We start from the raw sequence: 18,041 nt of genomic DNA, 5'->3' as shown, positions 1-18,041 counted from the left end.
TTCAGGGATGAAGGGCCATAACGTCTATAACGTACTTTCAATCGTTTTTCCAAACAAATATAAATAATAATAATTAAAAAAAGGCTACATACTTATGCACGGACTAACATACTTAATTCACAGAGGATTCCATATTGGGATAAAATGTCAAGTGGAAAAAAATCAGTTTTATTTGTACAATACGTTACTGATTTTCCACAAGAAGCCAAGAATCAGAGAAATCGAAATATAGGTCAGATGTAAAGCAGCATTCAAAGGTGCTGAGTATTAGAAGAATTCCTATAACATGTTTGAGAATCCACCCCATTTTTGAATCTAAGAGTGCCCCCGCCAGAGGAATTTCTGTGGTCAGTAGGGTGAGGCTGAGGACAACTCTCAGGTTAGCAATTCAGCGGAACACAATGCCTCCCCCGTCCCTGGCAACACCCCTAACACACTATGCCTAACACCTATGCCTAACACACTATGACCCTAATGCCAGGTGAAAGGAGATAACCCGGGCTGAGCCAGCCCTAACTTAGTGTGTGTGCGCGTTTGTGCGTGCGTTACTGCACATCTGATGCCCCAAAGTCCCCGGTGCTTAAGTACCTCCTGAGAGTAATTGAATACGGAGATCCAAGGACGACTTAATGGTTGTTTACAGGGTGATTAGCAACGAAAAGGCCAGCAACGTTGCTCAGGACCGTCATTAATTCTACCACACCAGAGCTTGAAGAAACTGCTCTGAATCACTTCTCACTAGGCAAGCAGTGCAAGTTAAATGAACGAAGAGGGCGGCGGTCGGGGAGGGTCGACAGGCGCGGTCTTTAGAATTTCACCCGTTTAAACACAGAGAAGCAAACTGGTACCACCTAAAGCTCAGACGCGCTTCACAAACTCACGACCCGCCCATAACTTCCTAAAATTACCCAGCCAGCCGCGGGCAGTTGCAGTCCACTTCCAAGGCGGGGCCAGACCCTCCACGATGCACCCACGCCCTGGGAAGAAGTTTGCAAATGTGAGCGCCTGGGCGCCCCGCGGCCGCTCACCCCCGGGTGCTCCGCGGCGTTCGGGGAGGCCGCCTGGGGCCACCCCCGCGCGCGGCCGGCGGGCTGGGACCGTACCTCGGGCGCGGGCGACGAGGCGCTGCGGGCGGCGTGGCCGGCCGGGTCCAGGCGCCTGGAGCCGGAGGAGCGGCCGCGGCTCATGGCGCGCTCGGAGCGCAGGCGACGCGGAGCGCAGGGTGCGGGTGCGCGTGCGCGCGCGTCTCCTCGGGCAACTAGCAAACGAGGGCCCGCGGCGCTCGCCGGCCCTGGCGGCGGGCGGGGCTGCGGCCTCGGAGATGCGGCTCGGGGCCGCGGGACAGACCCAGATCCTGCGGACTGCGTCCTGCGGCGGCCTCCGAGGCCCTGGCGGCCCCGTCTGGCCTACGCTTGGTTGAGCGGCAGACACTCGCCAAAAGGCTGGGGGTCCCGGGTCTTCGCCGTGGGGCTGCCCCACGGGCGTGATTCCAGGTCTTGTCCTTCTGCCGGGCAGGCACAAGTGACAACGAGTGGTCAGTGGTATGGTCAACGTTACGGCGCTGGCGCGCCGGAGGTGTAGGAGGATGCTGACACAAAGGTGAAGAGCGTTTATGTAGCACCTGCTGTGTGCAGACGCTGTGCTCCTTTCAAGGCCGGCTTCCGGGGCGTGCAGCCTGTGAGCTTGTACAGGCCCTATGCTCAGCAGGGTCCCGTGCTTGGTTGAATGTTTGGCTGTTCCAGCCTTGGACTTCTTAACGATTTTGGAACACAGGCCCCTGTATTTTCATTTTGTACTGGTTTCTGCAAAGTAAGTAGCCCGTCCTGGTGAGTGTGCTTGCATTTAACCTTCTCAACAACCCCGCAGGAAACTGTAAGTAATAGTAATATTAGTATTAGTAACAGCCATAACTTCTAGTTATGAAATACCGAAGTGTTCTTACAAGAGCTATTCTAAGTGTTTTCGAGGTAAAAATCTCCTCGAATAAAACAAGATTATGAAGTGGACATTAGAATGATCCATTGTTAAGATGAGGAAACGATCACAAGGAAATGAAAGAACTTGTTCACGCGTATACAGCTAGCTGGTCAGGGGCAGAATGAGGATCAGACTCCAGACCACAGGCCTAAAGCACAGAGAAGGGAGCATCCTGCGGAAGGTTCCACTCTTTGCAGCAGAGCTTAAAAATGGAGCCCCACTCACCTCACTTGAAAGCCCTCGGCGGACCTCTGTGCTGTTCTAAAATGAAATAAAATCAGAGAGATAGGACCTCTTCTGGGATTCCATCCAGTTATCCCGCATGCATCCATTATTGGCTGAGGATTTCTTGGCCTTGACAATGGCTTTTGATTTTACAGTTAGCCTTGCCACCCATCCAATCCATAATCACTTAAAAGGCTTTCACTTGAGCACCATTTAGAAAAAAAATCCTTAAGGGAAACTGAGGCTTTCAGAAATCTATTAATAGTATAATTTGTGGGAGTCTGGGTGGCTCAGTCAGTTGAGCATCCGACTCTTGATTTCTGCTCAGGTCATGATCCCAGGTTTGTGGCATAGAGCCCCCCACCCCTCCAGCTCCACACTGAGCCTGCCACCTGCTTAAGATTCTCTCTCTCCTTCTGCCCCTCTCTGCTGCTTGCTCTCTCTCTCTGAATAAAAATAAAAATATAATAGTATAATTTGTAATAACCGTGTTTTCAAGGTGCAGTTTCTCCTTGCAGTGGAATCGCTACACAGTTCTTAAATTTTCAATAAAAATACACTGCCCGAGGAAACACATAGTTGATGAAACCCCAAGTCACCTGGCAGAGAACCAAGCCGAGGAAGTCCCTTCTCTATTAACTCCAGCATCCAGTTGTTCCAGAATTCAATTTTATGAAGTCTAATTCTGGTCACAGTGGTCAACCTTGTAACTCTTCTTCATGACAACATAAGATATGAAAAGATTGAATTCCCACAGTCTTTTTAAAAGTCAGCATTGGTTGGGGTGCCTGGCTGGCTCAGTTGGTAGAGTGTGTGAGTCTCGACCTTGGGGTTGCAGGTTCAAGCCCTACATTGGGTGTAAAGATTACTTAAAATAAAAGTCTTTAAAAAAAAAAGTCAGGGGGCGCCTGGGTGGTGCAGTCGGTTAAGCGTCCGACTTCAGCCAGGTCACGATATCGCGGTCCGTGAGTTCGAGCCCCGCGTCGGGCTCCGTGCTGACTGCTCAGAGCCTGGAGCCTGTTTCCGATTCTGTGTCTCCCTCTCTCTCTGCCCCTCCCCCGTTCATGCTCTGTCTCTCTCTGTCGCAAAAATAAATAAACGTTGAAAAAAATTAAAAAAAAAAAGTCAGTATTGGTGATGGATGCATTAACTGACTAGATGGGAGGAATCCTTTCACGATGCATATATACATCACCACTATACACACTTGGTGTATCCTACAATTGTATTTGTCAATTACACTAAAGCTGGGAAAAAAACAAATACACACAATGAAAACATTTTAATCAGCGTTAAAAATTTTTTTTCTGGGAGTAACAGCAATGCACTTCCGTGTAAGTGGGAGCAGGAGAAGTGCTGGGCTGGCCCCTGTCCAGATGCCTTTGAACTTTCTGGCATGTCAAGACATGAGTCCAGGGACTCTTCAAGGCAACATCTGATGATGTGTCCTTTGAGGGTTGAGAGGGAGGACTGAGTCTAGAGGGAGGCCTGAGCTGGACTGTGGAAAGGACCACAATTTGGGACCAGCTGGCGCAATGCCGTAGGACATGCAAGCTGGCGGTGGGGGGACTCTGGGCATGATGACAGTGTAATTAAGCAAGGGAGGGAGATAAGGATGAACAAAGCAAGTTCCAGCCTAGATTTCTCACGAAACTGCATGTGTGGATAGTATATTATGATCCATCATACCTCGGTACAGACTTCTGCTTTCCTTTATAACAACAACAGAGGCAGAAAGCTACCAGCTGTGTGACCTAGTACACCTCCTGGAAATGCTTCTTCCAGATTCAATGCCAGGCTGAATTTGGGCCATGGTGTCTAGGAACTCTTCTGCTGCTCAAGTTTTGGAAGAGCACTGTTAGGAAGTTGCACCCAGAGGAAGACAACGGTACAACAGTAGGCGGGATGCATTGGAGGAGGTGGAGGCAGGGCGAGGAGGTCTTCAGGATGGGCTGTTGGGGACCCCCTGAGATTTGGCTCTGGTAGGAATGGGGGTGGAGGTGAGGAAGAGAGGGACGATCTGGAGTCTGAGCACCCAGCTGGACTGGAAGTGGAGTGAGGCCTGAGAGGCTGCAAGGAGATAAAGCAGAGGAGAGAGGAGGAGAGTTCGGCTTGGGACACATTTAGTCCGCGGTTCTGATAGGGGAAGGCAAATATTTTGCATTTTGGGAACAGGCAGTCCTGGGCACATCCAGCATAAACCAGAATCTCCAGCTCATTCTGCTATAATGTTAAATTTTATCCTGAAATGTGTTTATAAACCTGGCACGCTAAGGTATATGTTAAATAAACACGAACTCTGAGATGAGATAAAAATGCCTCCTAAGGAGCTCTGGGAAAATGCAGAACTATCTATCAGGCGCCCGGGTGGCTCGGTCAGTTAAGCCTGCAACTTTGCTCAGGTTACGATCTCAGGGTCTGTGGGTTCGAGTCCCGCGTCGGGCTCTGGGCTGACAGCTCAGAGCCTGGAGCCTGCTTCAGATTCTGTGTCTCCCTCTCTCTGCCCCTCCTCCTGCCACGCTCTGTCTCTCTGTCTCAAAAATAAATAAAACATGACACACAAAAAAAACCCTCTCTCCAGCACTTGAGGTCTTATTCCCTTGTGATGTCACACGTTTATTGCTCTGGTCTCTCCTTTTCTTTGTTTGCTCCTTTGTCTCACAAGGTCTACGTGTTTCTCATGGCAAAATTCGTAATATGACAATAAATTTGGGGGCTTTCGACTTGTATTTAGAAACCTGTCACGGAAACCACTCCTATAACATGTTAGTTGTCTAAAGCTTGTTTTAAACGAGTATTATCTGATTTAAATATTTTCCTAAACAACTGAAGGAAACATGCAAACAACCAGTGTTAGTCAAAAGCATCAGATTAAGAAATTATGAAATTCTCCAAAGAAAAATGGAGCGATAATGGTTACAAAAATATTTTGGCTGTTACACAGCAAGATAATCTGTAAAAGAGAGGTTAACAGTATGGAAAGGATGTCACTGCTGTATTATCGCTTTAGCAGAGGTATCACTGAAGAATTAGAACTGATCCATGTAGTTGGGTCAGACAAAAAGCCAGCCCCTCCTTGGGAGCTGGAAATAATAGACTACCAAGTGAAAATGTTGTAGGGTCAAGCATTTCCCCTGCTTTAACAAAGTTGGCAATCAGTGGGTTCACCCTTAAGTGAAATCAGATTATAAATGAAATCTAGTTCTCCGAGAACTAGAAAGAACCAGCAAAGTATAAACTTTGCTGGGGGGCGGGGGGGGTGGGGGGGGGAAGCACCAGCAAAATATACACTTGTGTGAGAGATCTTTTCCTTTTATAAAAATAGTAAAAGTCCTTGGGTTTATCTCTGGACTTTGAGGCCCTCAAACAGACGTCAAGTGAACGGCCACTGAAGCCAGGCTGCCTGAGATGAAATCTTGGCTTACTCTCATTCTAAATTGCTTAGAACTTTGGAAGATCACAGTCTTAAAAATGAGCACTGGGTGTTGTATGGAAACCAATTTGACAATAAATTATATTTCAAAAATCATTTTTTTTAACTACCCCATATATACAAACAAATTCTTAAAACATTTTCTTTCCTTTGAGAAAATAACGGATTCAGAAAGTTTGTAGGGAGCAGCTGGAAGCAAGAGACGTGACTTATCCCCAAGAACTTAGAAATCAGTTGGCTTCACTGGATTAAACAAAACGGAGATATGCAAGACACTTTATAAGGACACTATTTCCCCAGCCAAGACAGAACTCTAACTGAATACATTAACATATATAAAGAAGGAATGTGGTAATCACAATAGAGGTTATTGTACAATGGGAACTCAGGGGAAAGGCAGTGGACCTCAAATGTTAATACTGTCTTGTCCACTTGATACTTAGTTTCTCACCGAAATTAATAAATGAGATTTTGAATTTTAGAAGATCCCGATTCCATGCCCCAAGCCTGCAAACCTGTGGCTACAGTCTCCCCATCCATTCACAGGACATGTCAGGAATGTTCCAGAAACAGGAGCCTCATGTCACAGTATACTCTAAAACAGCAATGAAAAAAAAATGAACGCAGTTCTTCAGGATCCTTTTGCTCCCACAAGTTGGACCAATGGGTCTTGAAGGACGAATGTTAAAAATTCCACCAAAAAATATGATAATTTGCCAAACATTCCATTAAATCAACTTTTAAAAGCAAATGTGGTTTCTAAATTAAGCAAAACCCCAGCTTCTTCTAGATCTTTAAAATGTCTTTGCTATTTTGGAAACTCTTATGGCTTTGGGTGGGGAGTGTGGGATTTTCCTGACCCTATTTTAGACACGCTTTAAATTTCTTTTAAAATAATGCCAACTTTCTTTCAAAAAACAACAAATAATTCTTGTTAATAAGATATTTGTAAAAGTTGAGGGTGAAAAGTTTCTCATATGCTCTGCTCTGGCTTGTCAGGATTGGTTCTGGCTTTTGCTGAGGTTTTCACAAAAATAGTCAAAACCATTTTGATGATTTTTCTGATTCAGACCAGGCTACATTTTATTAGCAATTGAGATTTAGCCAACTATGTTCATATGATATATATTAAAACTATAATATATAAAGCGATCCTCATCTACTCGTCTCAACAATATCATAAAAATAAATTAGCCTAATTTTTGAAAAGAGATTTTTATCTTCTGCTGAGTTCAGAGACTTAGCCTCAGTTGAAAATAACCTCTTTATAAGCTTGCATTACTAGTCATAAATGTCCTTGGTCTATAAAGCTTCCTCTAATAAAAGAGAAAGAGAAGGAAGAAAGATACAGAAAGTTGAGCACTCAGCTAACCATTTTTTTTTTTAATGAATGCCTCAGCCTTCCCATGGACAGATGTCTCTTGAGGTTGTTCCTCAAAGCTTCATCGTTGATACAAAACACTGATTTATGAGGATAAACTGTCTTTATTTCATTGGATCAATCAGGCACAATTACTTATTACTGGCGCCATACAGAGCAGTGACCAGGAGGTACAGTGAGTTAAAAAGAGAGGAAAAGGAAAAAAAAAAAAAAAGAGAGAGAGAGAGGAAAAGGTATTTAAGTCTAACCTCAAGGACTTTCAGATTAATGAGGAACCGTAAGATATGGAAAAGAGGAAAACAACAACAACAAAAAAACACAACCACAGACAAAACCAGTCACTGAGCGATATTGAAAACGTGGCAAGTCATAGCTGGAGTCGTAGAAGGACCTGGTGATAGCCAGAGAAAGACTTCACTGGGGAGCTGCATCCAACTCCACAAGATAAAATGAGAAAAAGTAAGACTTTTCTAATTCAGCACATCAGGCTTCAGCTCCCTGAATCCGTCGTTAGACACTGCAGTGTTCACACGTAGTCACAGAAACTCCGACATCAATGTAGCCTGACTTGCCCCAAAGCAAAACCAAATCCAAGGCCCAAGCTTGTGTTTTCCAGCTTTGACATCGCAATCATACACGTGTCGGAGACTGGTAAGCTATTCACCGAGCCTGGGTAGGCACGGCCTTTGGTTTGTGGCTGGAGAAGCGTGTGGCTTCCGTGTCTGCTCTAAAAAGCTCATGAGTGATTCCATGTGCCCTCTTTTCTCCTGTCTTCTGGCTAGACCCTGATTCCAGGATGACCTCCACATATTGAAGGTGGTACAGCCTCCAACAGCCTGGACCCCTGAATATCTGCATAGAGCAGAAAACGCCCTTACTTCCCACACACACGCATCCTGGGCAACTGGATTTCCTAAGAGTACATTCCATTCTGTTAAACCACTGAGCTTCAACATCACCTAGCATCACCTTAACTATACAATGTGTCCTTTTTAAAACACAGAAAACTAAAACAAAGAGATGTGTCATCCTGTTGAACTATGTCGGAGAATGTTAGAAATTTATGAAAGGAGTTGTATTATGAATTCATATTTATTTTTTATGTATTTTTTAAGTTTACTTATTTTTTTTTAATTTATTATTTTTTTTTAACGTTTATTTATTTTTGAGATAGAGACAGACAAAGCATGAACAGGGGAGGGGCAGAGAGAGAGGGAGACACAGAATCGGAAACAGGCTCCAGGCTCTGAGCAGTCAGCACGGAGCCCGACGCGGGGCTCGAACTCACGGACCGCGAGATCATGACCTGAGCTGAAGTCAGACGCTTAACCGACCGAGCCACCCAGGCGCCCCTAAGTTTCCTCATTTAGATACAGAGACAGCATGAGCCGAGGAGAGGCAGAGAGAGAGGAAGAAGAGAGATAATCCCAAGCAGGCTCTACACCATCAGCACAGAGCCCAACATGGGGCTTGAACTCACGAAACCGTGAGGTCATGACCTAAGTCAAAACCCAGATGCATAACCGACTGAGCCACCCAGGCGCCTCTCATATTTATTTTTTTTTTAAGTAAAAGATAAAACATCTGCATGGTGAGTAAAATTAAACTTGTAAGTATAGATATAGTTAGAAAAAAACATGGAGAGATAAAATTATTTGAGGGAAATATTTTTTTTAACCAATCTGTAATAGAAATAGCTGTTCGGTTCTCACCCCATCTGCCTTGCCCGCCATGCCCCCTGTAGCAAGGGCCAGAATAGCTTCTGTCTCAGGTGGAGGCTCTTCATTCATCGAATAAGAAGGTTTTGAATGGATGGTTTCCCACAAAGTAACCCCCCCCCCTTCTTTTTTTCTGTGAAACACTTCAGTGAAATTCACAGGGAAGAAAATATACAAAACAGATCATCCTGGCACTGCTCTGGTTGAAGTACAATTGAGTATGTGGCTCCAGCCCCAAACTGCTCCTGGTGCCCCTGGAAACAACAAAACCCCAGGGGCACTTAGGAGCATAGTTTAAAAGCCACACTTTACATTAATTCAATCACAAACTACTAGGTACGGTCACACTAAACATCCTTAGTTTCTCTTATAACTTGTAACAATTGCTTTGCCTTGTACCAGTTTATCTGCACGTCTGGAAATTATTTCAATTTTCAACCTACGTAACGTCTTACCTAATACATTCCATTTTCCTTTAAACTATTTTTTAAATTTTTTTTTCAACGTTTATTTATTTTTTGGGGGGACAGAGAGAGACAGAGCATGAACGGGGGAGGGGCAGAGAGAGAGGGAGACACAGAATCAGAAACAGGCTCCAGGCTCTGAGCCATCAGCCCAGAGCCTGACGCGGGGCTCGAACTCACGGACCGCGAGATCGTGACCTGGCTGAAGTCGGACGCTTAACCGACTGCGCCACCCAGGCGCCCCAAACTATTTTTTAACATTCATCCTCCTTCCATTTTTCACTGCCATCCGCCTAGTTCAGGCCCAGATTGCAGGACCCCTTTGCCTCAGTTTCTCCCAGTCTCCCAATCCAGCCTGCACACATTCTCTTGAGACCTCTATGGTCAGAGCTGACCTGGTCCCGGGACTTCCCCTGACCATTCAATCCTGTCTTAAATAGTCTCTTCTCCTTCTACCCCGCTACCCAGAGTATATCGCTTCCTCACATTAAATCACAAATAAACTTGTTTGTTTGCCCTCACTGGATATAAGCCACTTGAGGATGGAATTTTTATTTTGCTCATTACTACATCCCCAACACCTGAAACAGTACATATCATGTATTTGTTGCTCAGTAAATAATTCTATAAACGAATAAATAAATACCCCAGAGAGTATATAGCACCTGAATATTACTCTTTTCAGCTCAAAAACATTCAGACTCCAACATTAGCAAGCCCTGTTGCCCTTTTGCAGCCTTCTTTCCCGTCTGAGTCTCCTGGATGTTGATGCGGCAACACAGATGATTCTCAAAGGCATTACATGGAGGGAAAGACACCAATCTCAAAATGCCTGTATTGTAGGATTCCATTTATATGACATTCTCAAAAGGACAAAACTTTAAGGGCAAAGAACAAGATCTGTGATGCCAGAAGTTATGGGTGGGGATAGAGGCGACTCTATAAAAGAATAGCAGTGGGGGGAATTTTAGAGGGTAACAGAACTGATCTGTATCCTGACTATAACGTTGGTCAATAATCTATACATGTGATGAAATTCATAGAATTGAACTCCAAAAGAAAACAGGAAAAAAATAAAATAAAATATAGAAGCGCCTGGGTGGCTCAAAGTGTCTGACTTCAGTTTAGGTCATGATCTCATGGTTCGTGAGTCAGCCCCACGTCGGGCTCTGTGCTGACAGCTCGGAGCCTGCTTCGGATTCTGTGTCTTCCTTTCTCTCTGCTCCTCCCCCACTCATGCTCGCTTTCTGTCAGTCTGTCCATCTCTCTCTCTCTCTTTCTCAAAAATAAATAAAAAGGGGGCGCCTGAGTGGCTGGCTCGGTCAGTTAAGCATCCGACTTCGTCTCAGGTCATGATCTCGCAGTTTGTGAGTTCAAGCCCTACATCGGGCTCTGTGCCGATGGCTCAGAGCCTGGAGCCTGCTTCGGATTCTGTTTCCCTCTCTCTTTCTGCCACTCCCCTGCTGGCATTCTATCTCTCTTTCAAAAATAAATAAACATTAAAAATATTAAAATAAACATTAAAAAATTAAAAAATAAATAAAATATAGATATGTAAGAAAAATACTTTTTAGTCCTGTGTGTCCTAAGATCCAGAAAAGTTGAGTTTTTGCTCTCCCCCATCTCTTGCTATGATTTTCCGGCCCCCTGCTATAACCTCTCCTATAACCTCTCCTGTTTCTATCCCCTCCTTGCTAAGTCTGTCTGTACTGGACTCTCCACGATGAAGGTCTTTTGCAACAAAACTGCCAGATTGATCTTTCTAGAACATGACTTTTACCACTTCCCTCCTCAGAAACTTTCAGTGGCTCCCTATCACCTACAGCGGTGGTTTCCAAGCCTTTCTCCTTTTAAAGCCAATGAATCCTTGTCAGATGCAGTCTTTCTCAGGAGCCCAGTATGCAGAAGAGACTAATTTGGAGATTCCCCTGGTCACCCAGTTGACACCCCATGATTTCCATCTTACACACCACCCCAAACCCCCAAAGTATCTCCACAGAACCCCTAAGAACTCCTAGAAGGACTAGTTGAGTCACCAGTTGAGAAGGACCAGTAGTCACAAGGACAAAACCTAACTTTTTAGATCTGGGTTTCTGATCTCTAAGCTCTTACTATTGGTCCCAAAGAATTTATGGGACCATAGAAAGGTCAGAGAACTGGCAGATTTGGGATTCAAGCCCCAATCTAACCACTGACCAGCTCTGAGGACCTTGTTGAGCCTCTGTTGCCCCACAGATCAAGTTAAGGTAATAATAACCTCTCAGAGTGCTCTTGTGACGACACCACATAGTATGTGAATTCTTCTGTAAAGTACAAAGTGCTTTGCAAAATGCGTGATAGGATATTATTATGGGAGGCAATGTAAGTGGTGGCAAAAAATATGGGTTTGGGCCCTTTCGACCTTGTTCATGGTCGAACAAGGTTCTGTTGCTGCCGTTGGAGTTTCTTATTCTCTCAGAGTCTTAATGCATGTGTAAAATGGAGCAAATATAGTATCACATTAGGACATGAAAACCTCCAGAGGAAGAAGAGGGTTCTCTCTTTCCATAAGCCTCTTTTTTTTTTTCTATACTGTGCCTTTTATTCCCATGACTTATTCATTCCATAACTGGAAGCCTGTACCTCCCACTCCCCTTCACCCCTTTTCCCCATCCCCCCACCACTCTTCCCTCTGGCAACCATCAGTGTGCTCTCTGTGTTCATAGGTCTGATTCTGCTCTTTGTTTGTTTGTTCATTTGTTTTGTTTTTTAGATTCTACATATGAGTGATCTGTATGGTATTTACCATTCTCAGTGTGACTTATTCCACTTAACATAACACCCTCCGGATATTACCCTTGGAGTCCTGTTGGGAAGCCAGGCTCCTCAATATAATAAAATATTTCTCCATTCCATGAAGAATTTCTGTCTGTAGTATCTACAGTCTACAATTATGGAATATTTTCAATTGTTGTAACCGAAAATAAATCACATCCTTCGGTTCTAACCAACATATCCAATTATATCTCTATCAATCTATCTGTAACATTAAGTAGCAGAATAATCGAACACCTAACTGGAAACCACATGGTTAATTAGTGACCGAGTTGGGACAGGCATTCAGTTTCCTTGCCCCAGTTACCAAGGCTTTGAACAAGAACCCACCTCAGTAATGGAAGGTAGTGATGGATCTTCTCTAAGATCACCATTACTGGGGTTTCAGAAATTCAAATCCCTTTCTGTTTAGGAACTGATGGGAAAGGAAACAGAAGTATAGAATTAAGGCCTACCTCTACAGATTAATATAAAAGTGAGCCTCATTTCATTTGCTATGGAAGACAAGGCAAGAATTGAGATCATTGATTTGAACAGATTTGGGATTCCACCAAGATAGCAAAACCATTTTTATATCATCCCTCTGGTTGGAAGAATGAGCCAGTGCATTCTTGTGAAATCACTTCCATCTGTTCACAAAAATAATTTCCCTTCAAAATAACTCCCCACTTGTTTTCAGCTGGTTGGTGGCCTGAAAGATGAGAGGCTTCCATTTCATTGCTGGATCTGCTGATGCTCAGCCCTTTGCACCAAATTCTTAGAGACGGCTCACTCTCCCAGTGTGATGTGCAGCCTGTTCCACGAGTTCGTATGTGTCCAATGGTACAAAATGTAATGATACAGAAAAACAATCCCTATTTCTGCCCCGCCCATTCCTGATCATTATTCTAAAACGTTATCATTGATATTTAGAGCTCAGGTTTTTTTCTACTTCTACTAAGCCTTCAACATACTAATCATTTGTAGTATGACTTATGATGGGCATAATCGCGTGACTCAAATTTCCAATGATAGTATATTTACTCATTTTTTAAAAAAATTAATTACGTGCTAATTAATTATGCTAAAGGAATAATAAATTCAATAAAAGCCATAAATTGGGGCGACTGGGTGGCTCAGTCAGTTAAGCGTCTGACTCTTGGTTTTGGCTCAGGTCGTGATATCACGGTTTCTTGGGTTCGAGCCCCGCATCTGGCTCTGCACTGGCAGCATGGAGCCTGCTTGCGATTCTCTGTCTCCCTCTCTCTCTAACCCTCCCCCACTAGCACTGTCTCTGTCTCTCTCAAAATAAATTCATAAACAAAAAAAAATTTTTTTTAAAGCCATAACTTGAGTTTTGGAGTTTAGCAGATTGGAGTTTAACTTTGGCTCTAGCATTAACTAGTTAACTGGCCTTGTGCCCAGTTACTTGAAATCACTGAGACTCAGTGCTCCCGTTTGTATAATGGAATACAAATATTTGCCTCCAGGATTTTTAGGAGGATGTCATTCCACATTATGAGTAAAGCACTTAATACTGAGCCTGGAACATAGTACTCCACAAATGATATGTATTCTGATTATAGCACATCTATATATACTTCATATTCACTGACTGTCAATAATTATAAAATTGAAAACACATGTAAAAGAAATTGTGTTGAATTTTACTTCTTGCTTTATACTTTAAATGGCTTTCTGACTTCTGATTGTCAGGATCTTTAAAATATTTTTAAGAGTTCTGGGTGGCTCAGTCGGTTAAGCATCTGACCCTCAATTTCAGCCCAGGTTATGATCTCACAGTTTATGAGTTCAAGCCCTGCATTGGGCTTTGTGCAGATGGTGTGGAGCCTGCTTGGGATTCTCTCTCTCTCTCTCTCTCTCTCTCTCTCTCTCTCCCTCCCTCCCTCTCTCCGTTCCCCGTCAGCTGTCTCTCTCTCTCTAATTAATAAATAAAAACTTTAAAATACATAAAGAAAATAAAATACTCTTAAGAGCTCTAAACAGGAAAAAACATTCCAAGTACTTTTTCATCTCTTAAAAAAATCTCCTAATAGTAAAGTTAAGGACAACTCAACCCATGTGCACATGTCACATCTTTCATTTCTTTTATTTTTTTTAAGGACCCCTGGTAGGTACCAAGCTGGATAGTAGAGGATTAGCATTAAGTGAAGTTTGGGATGGGAAGAAAAAATGCCGTATAATGTGTTTCCTCTTCGGCTCAAAACAAAACAAAACCAAAACCAACCAACCAAACCCTATAAAAATAAATCCTGTCAGGGCGCCTGGGTGGCTCAGTCGGTTAAGTGTCCGACTTCGGCTCAGGTCCTGATCTTGCAGGTTGTGAGTTCGAGCCTGGCATCACACTAAGAGCCTGGAGCCTGCTTCAGATTCTCTCTCTCTCTCTCTCTCTCTCTCTCTCTCTCTCTGTCCCTCCCCTGCTCACACTCTGCTCTGTCTCTCTCTCTCTCTCTCTCTCTCTAAAATAAACATTTTTTAAAAATTTAATAAATCAATCCTGTTATGGGGCGCCTGGGTGGCTCAGTCGGTTAAGCGTCTGACTTCAGCTCAAGTCATGATCTCACAGTTCGTGAGTTCAAGCCCCACGTTGGGCTCTGTGCTGACAGCTCAGAGCCTGGAGCCTACTTCGGATTCTGTCCAGATTCTTCTCCCTCTCTCTCTGACCCTCCCCTGCTCATGTTCTGTCTCTCTCTGTCTTAAAAATAAATTAAAACAAAAAAATTAAAGAAAAATTAAAAAAAAAAAATAAATCCTGTTATGTCTTCCGCCAGCTTTATGAAAAGGAAAGGAGAAAAATCAGAGCAGGTGTTCTTAACTGTTTTTGTGCCATCAACTTCCCAGATAAAGTGTCTTGATTTTTGACATAATAATGAAACAATAATTTAAGATAACTATAGTGCAATAGGAAAGATGTATGATTTCCACAGGTGACAAAGGTACAGGTACCCTTAATATTGCTAAAGTTCAGGTCTTATATACAAAATGGAAGGAAATACCTGAGGAAGCCAGGTAAAAACCTAAAAATGTGCTCATTATAATTGCAACTGTTTAAATATAGAATAATATGAAAGGAAATGAGTTGAAAATTTGAGATTGAATTATAGACATTCTAAAACTTTTTTTTTTTTGCCAATATTGCTGCAATTAAAAATCATTAAAGATCATTAAACCATGAAAAAATTTAAACCTGACATAAAAAACTGAAGGAAATACTAAATTGCAATTCGGGATTAATGAAAATAAAGATGACATTTTTTCCCAACCACGTTTGTAGACCGCCTGGATATTTCTTTCTTTTTTTTTTTTTTAACTTTATTTATTTATTTTGAGAGAGAGAGAGAGAGAGAGGAGAGAGAGAGAGAGCAAGTGGGGGCAGGGCAGAGAGCAAGGGAGAGAGAATCCCAAGCAGGCTCCATACTGTCAATGCAGAGCCGGATGAGGGGCTCGAACTCACAGACCGTGAGGTCATGACCTGAGCCAAAATCAGGAGTCAGACATTGATTGACTGAGCCACCCAGGCGCCCCCCGCCTGGATATTTCTGATGAACCCCTTGGACACCACTCGAAAATTTTCTACACTGAAAGCATACCATGCCCCATTCCTATCTTCTTTTTTTCTTTATTAATTTTTTTAAATGTTTATTTATTTTTGAGAGAGACAGAGACAGAATGCAAGTGGGTTGGGGCAGAGAGAGAGGGAGGCACAGAGTCTGAAGCAGGCTCCAGGCTCCAAGTTGTCAGCACAGAGCCTGACGCGGAGCTTGAACTCACAAGCTGTGAGATCACGACCTGAAGTCAGATGTTCAATCGACTGAGCCACCCAGGCGCCCCACATTCCTATCTTCTCAAACGTAAGGTACATTTGGAATATTTAGTTCCCTTAAATTTTCTCAATCACAGTAAAAATTGATTTGCTGTATTAAAATTTACAAAACAAGGAAACAAATGTGGTAGTGCTTTTTCCCTTCGAGCAAAGGTTAAATGAACAGAAAGCAATTATTTTTACTTTCTTACAAAGTTTTTTTCTAGTGTGACTTTTCTATATTGTTAACAGAATTCTATTTCTTTTTTTCTACTTTCCCCGAGTATTCATTTTATTTTCAAATTCATCTACTTTGCAATATTTCTATGATAAACCACTATAATATTTTGTGGCAAGGAGTATATGTAGACATAAAATTTTGGCCAAGAAAGGAATGAAGTTGAAACCACAAGAATGTGTGCAGTCAACAATGAAAATTATACTGTGCCAGTTCTTGCTAAAATCTCTGCTAAATAGAAGGAAAATCCAGCCACTTCATTATGCTAAAGGATCTCCCCCTTGTGCCTAAACTCTGTATTGAACTTAAGCAGGATTGAAAGTCATGATATATGGCATGACTTTAAAAAAAGAAAGTAAGGAAAAAAGTGACTTCCCTTCTCATATCAAGCAATTACTCAATATTGAGGGTTTGGGGCTACAAGTCTAATACGCTTCTAGCAAGACCAGAATAATTGAGTGGCTTCCAATAATTTGCAGTAACTGAAGACTTGCAAATATTTTTTTAAATGTTTATTTATTTTTGAGAGAAACAGAACGCAACCAGGGGAGGGGCAGAAAGAGAGGAAGACACAGAATCCAAAGCAGGCTCCAGGCTCTGAGCTGTCTGCACAGAGCCCAACACAGGGCTCAAACTCACAAACCTTGAGATCATGACCTGAGCTGAAGTCGGACGCCCAACCGACTGAGCCACCCAGGCGCCCCAAAGACTTGCAAATCTTAATGAGGGTTAGTTGTCTGAAGATGTTCATTTCAGCCTCTTTTATAATAGCAAAAATTTTGAACAATCTACATAGCAAAAGAGAATACGATCTAGTTCTATGATGAAATGTTTGTGACCATTACAAATCACATTTTTGAGGAATTTTCAACAATGGCAAATTGATCACAATATAATATCGAAGGAATAAAAAGTATTCAAAGAGGTATATATTTATGGAAAACTCCCAATTATATAATATATACTTCTTTATTCATTCAACAAGTACTAAATGATCTAATTGATCAGGCTAACAGAACATTTCACCCTTCAGACTTCAATCTGGTGACCTCCATCACTCAGAGGTTTAAAAAATTATTTAAGGGGTACATGGGTGGCTCAGTTGGTTAAGCATCTGACTCCTGATTTCAGCTCAGGTCATGATCTCACAGTTCTTGGGATCAAGCCTGCTATCAGCACAGAGCCTGCTTGGGATTCTCTCTCTCCCTCTCTGTCTGCCCCTCCCCGACTCTCTCTCTCTCTCTCAGAATAAATAAATATTCAAAAAAGCATTTCAAATGCTAAAATGTATCACCTATTAATCAGTCATTCATTCCACCAACCGTGTGTGGGGCAAATACAAAGAAGCCACAGTGGGGAGGTGCCCCAAGGAATGCACAACTAATGCGATTCAACACTTTAGAAATGTCTTCTGTACGAACTGATTTTCCTCCCTATTTTCTAAAAGGTCTGAAAATGGAGCGGATATTCTATAAACTAAAAGGAGGGGATGTGACCCACCAAGGAAAATCAGGAAGGAAGAACGAGGTGAATGGTGGTATCTAAGGGATGGCTCAGCCTAAATTTATGTTCCACTCACAACAGCATCTGTCTGTCTGCAAGTTACCCTGCAAGGGAAAAGATCAGGTTTTACAGAATACCCAGATGGCCGCTAGGGGGTGCCAGAATGCTAATATCGCTGCATGACTCCTTTTCCTAGGGGACCCGGGATTTGAGATTTGAACATAGTTCAAGTTGACCAGAAATAACTTTTCCTTTTCCAGTAAAATGGTCAGAATGTGACAGGTTACATGATTAATAGGAGACCAGGGATTAGAAATCAAGTACTTATGAGTCCCAGGCCATTACTGAGTCCCAGGCCAGGCTGCTGCCCAAGGGGAAAAAACAAAAACAAAAGCCCCCACAAACTTCTCCCTCTCCAGGAGGGACTAATCAGTGAACTAGGAAGAAGTAAAATGACAGCAAGAAGAACAAGGAAACCAACTAACC

The 18,041-nt window shown here is 42.9% G+C and overlaps 2 protein-coding genes across 2 annotated transcripts in view; both read right to left on the bottom strand.

Annotated features, from left to right (window-relative positions):
• The window catches only part of CCDC170 (coiled-coil domain containing 170), a 101,854-nt gene extending 99,393 nt beyond the window's left edge, over nt 1-2,461 (bottom strand). Inside the window, exon 1 of the mRNA XM_043592623.1 lies at nt 1,104-2,461. Within this exon, the coding sequence (XP_043448558.1) occupies nt 1,104-1,187 (84 nt within the window). The 5' untranslated portion in view covers nt 1,188-2,461. The remainder of the gene's footprint in view (nt 1-1,103) is intronic.
• A 1,004-nt stretch (nt 2,462-3,465) lies between these two features.
• ARMT1 (acidic residue methyltransferase 1) overlaps nt 3,466-18,041 on the bottom strand; it is a 32,645-nt gene continuing 18,069 nt past the window's right edge. Inside the window, exon 6 of the transcript XR_006299085.1 lies at nt 3,466-4,272. The gene's annotated coding sequence lies outside the window, so the exon portion shown is untranslated. The remainder of the gene's footprint in view (nt 4,273-18,041) is intronic.

This window comes from Prionailurus bengalensis, chromosome B2 (assembly GCF_016509475.1).
Source record: "Prionailurus bengalensis isolate Pbe53 chromosome B2, Fcat_Pben_1.1_paternal_pri, whole genome shotgun sequence".
NCBI classification, from domain to species: domain Eukaryota; kingdom Metazoa; phylum Chordata; class Mammalia; order Carnivora; family Felidae; genus Prionailurus; species Prionailurus bengalensis.
This window is presented reverse-complemented; position numbering and strand designations above follow the sequence as displayed.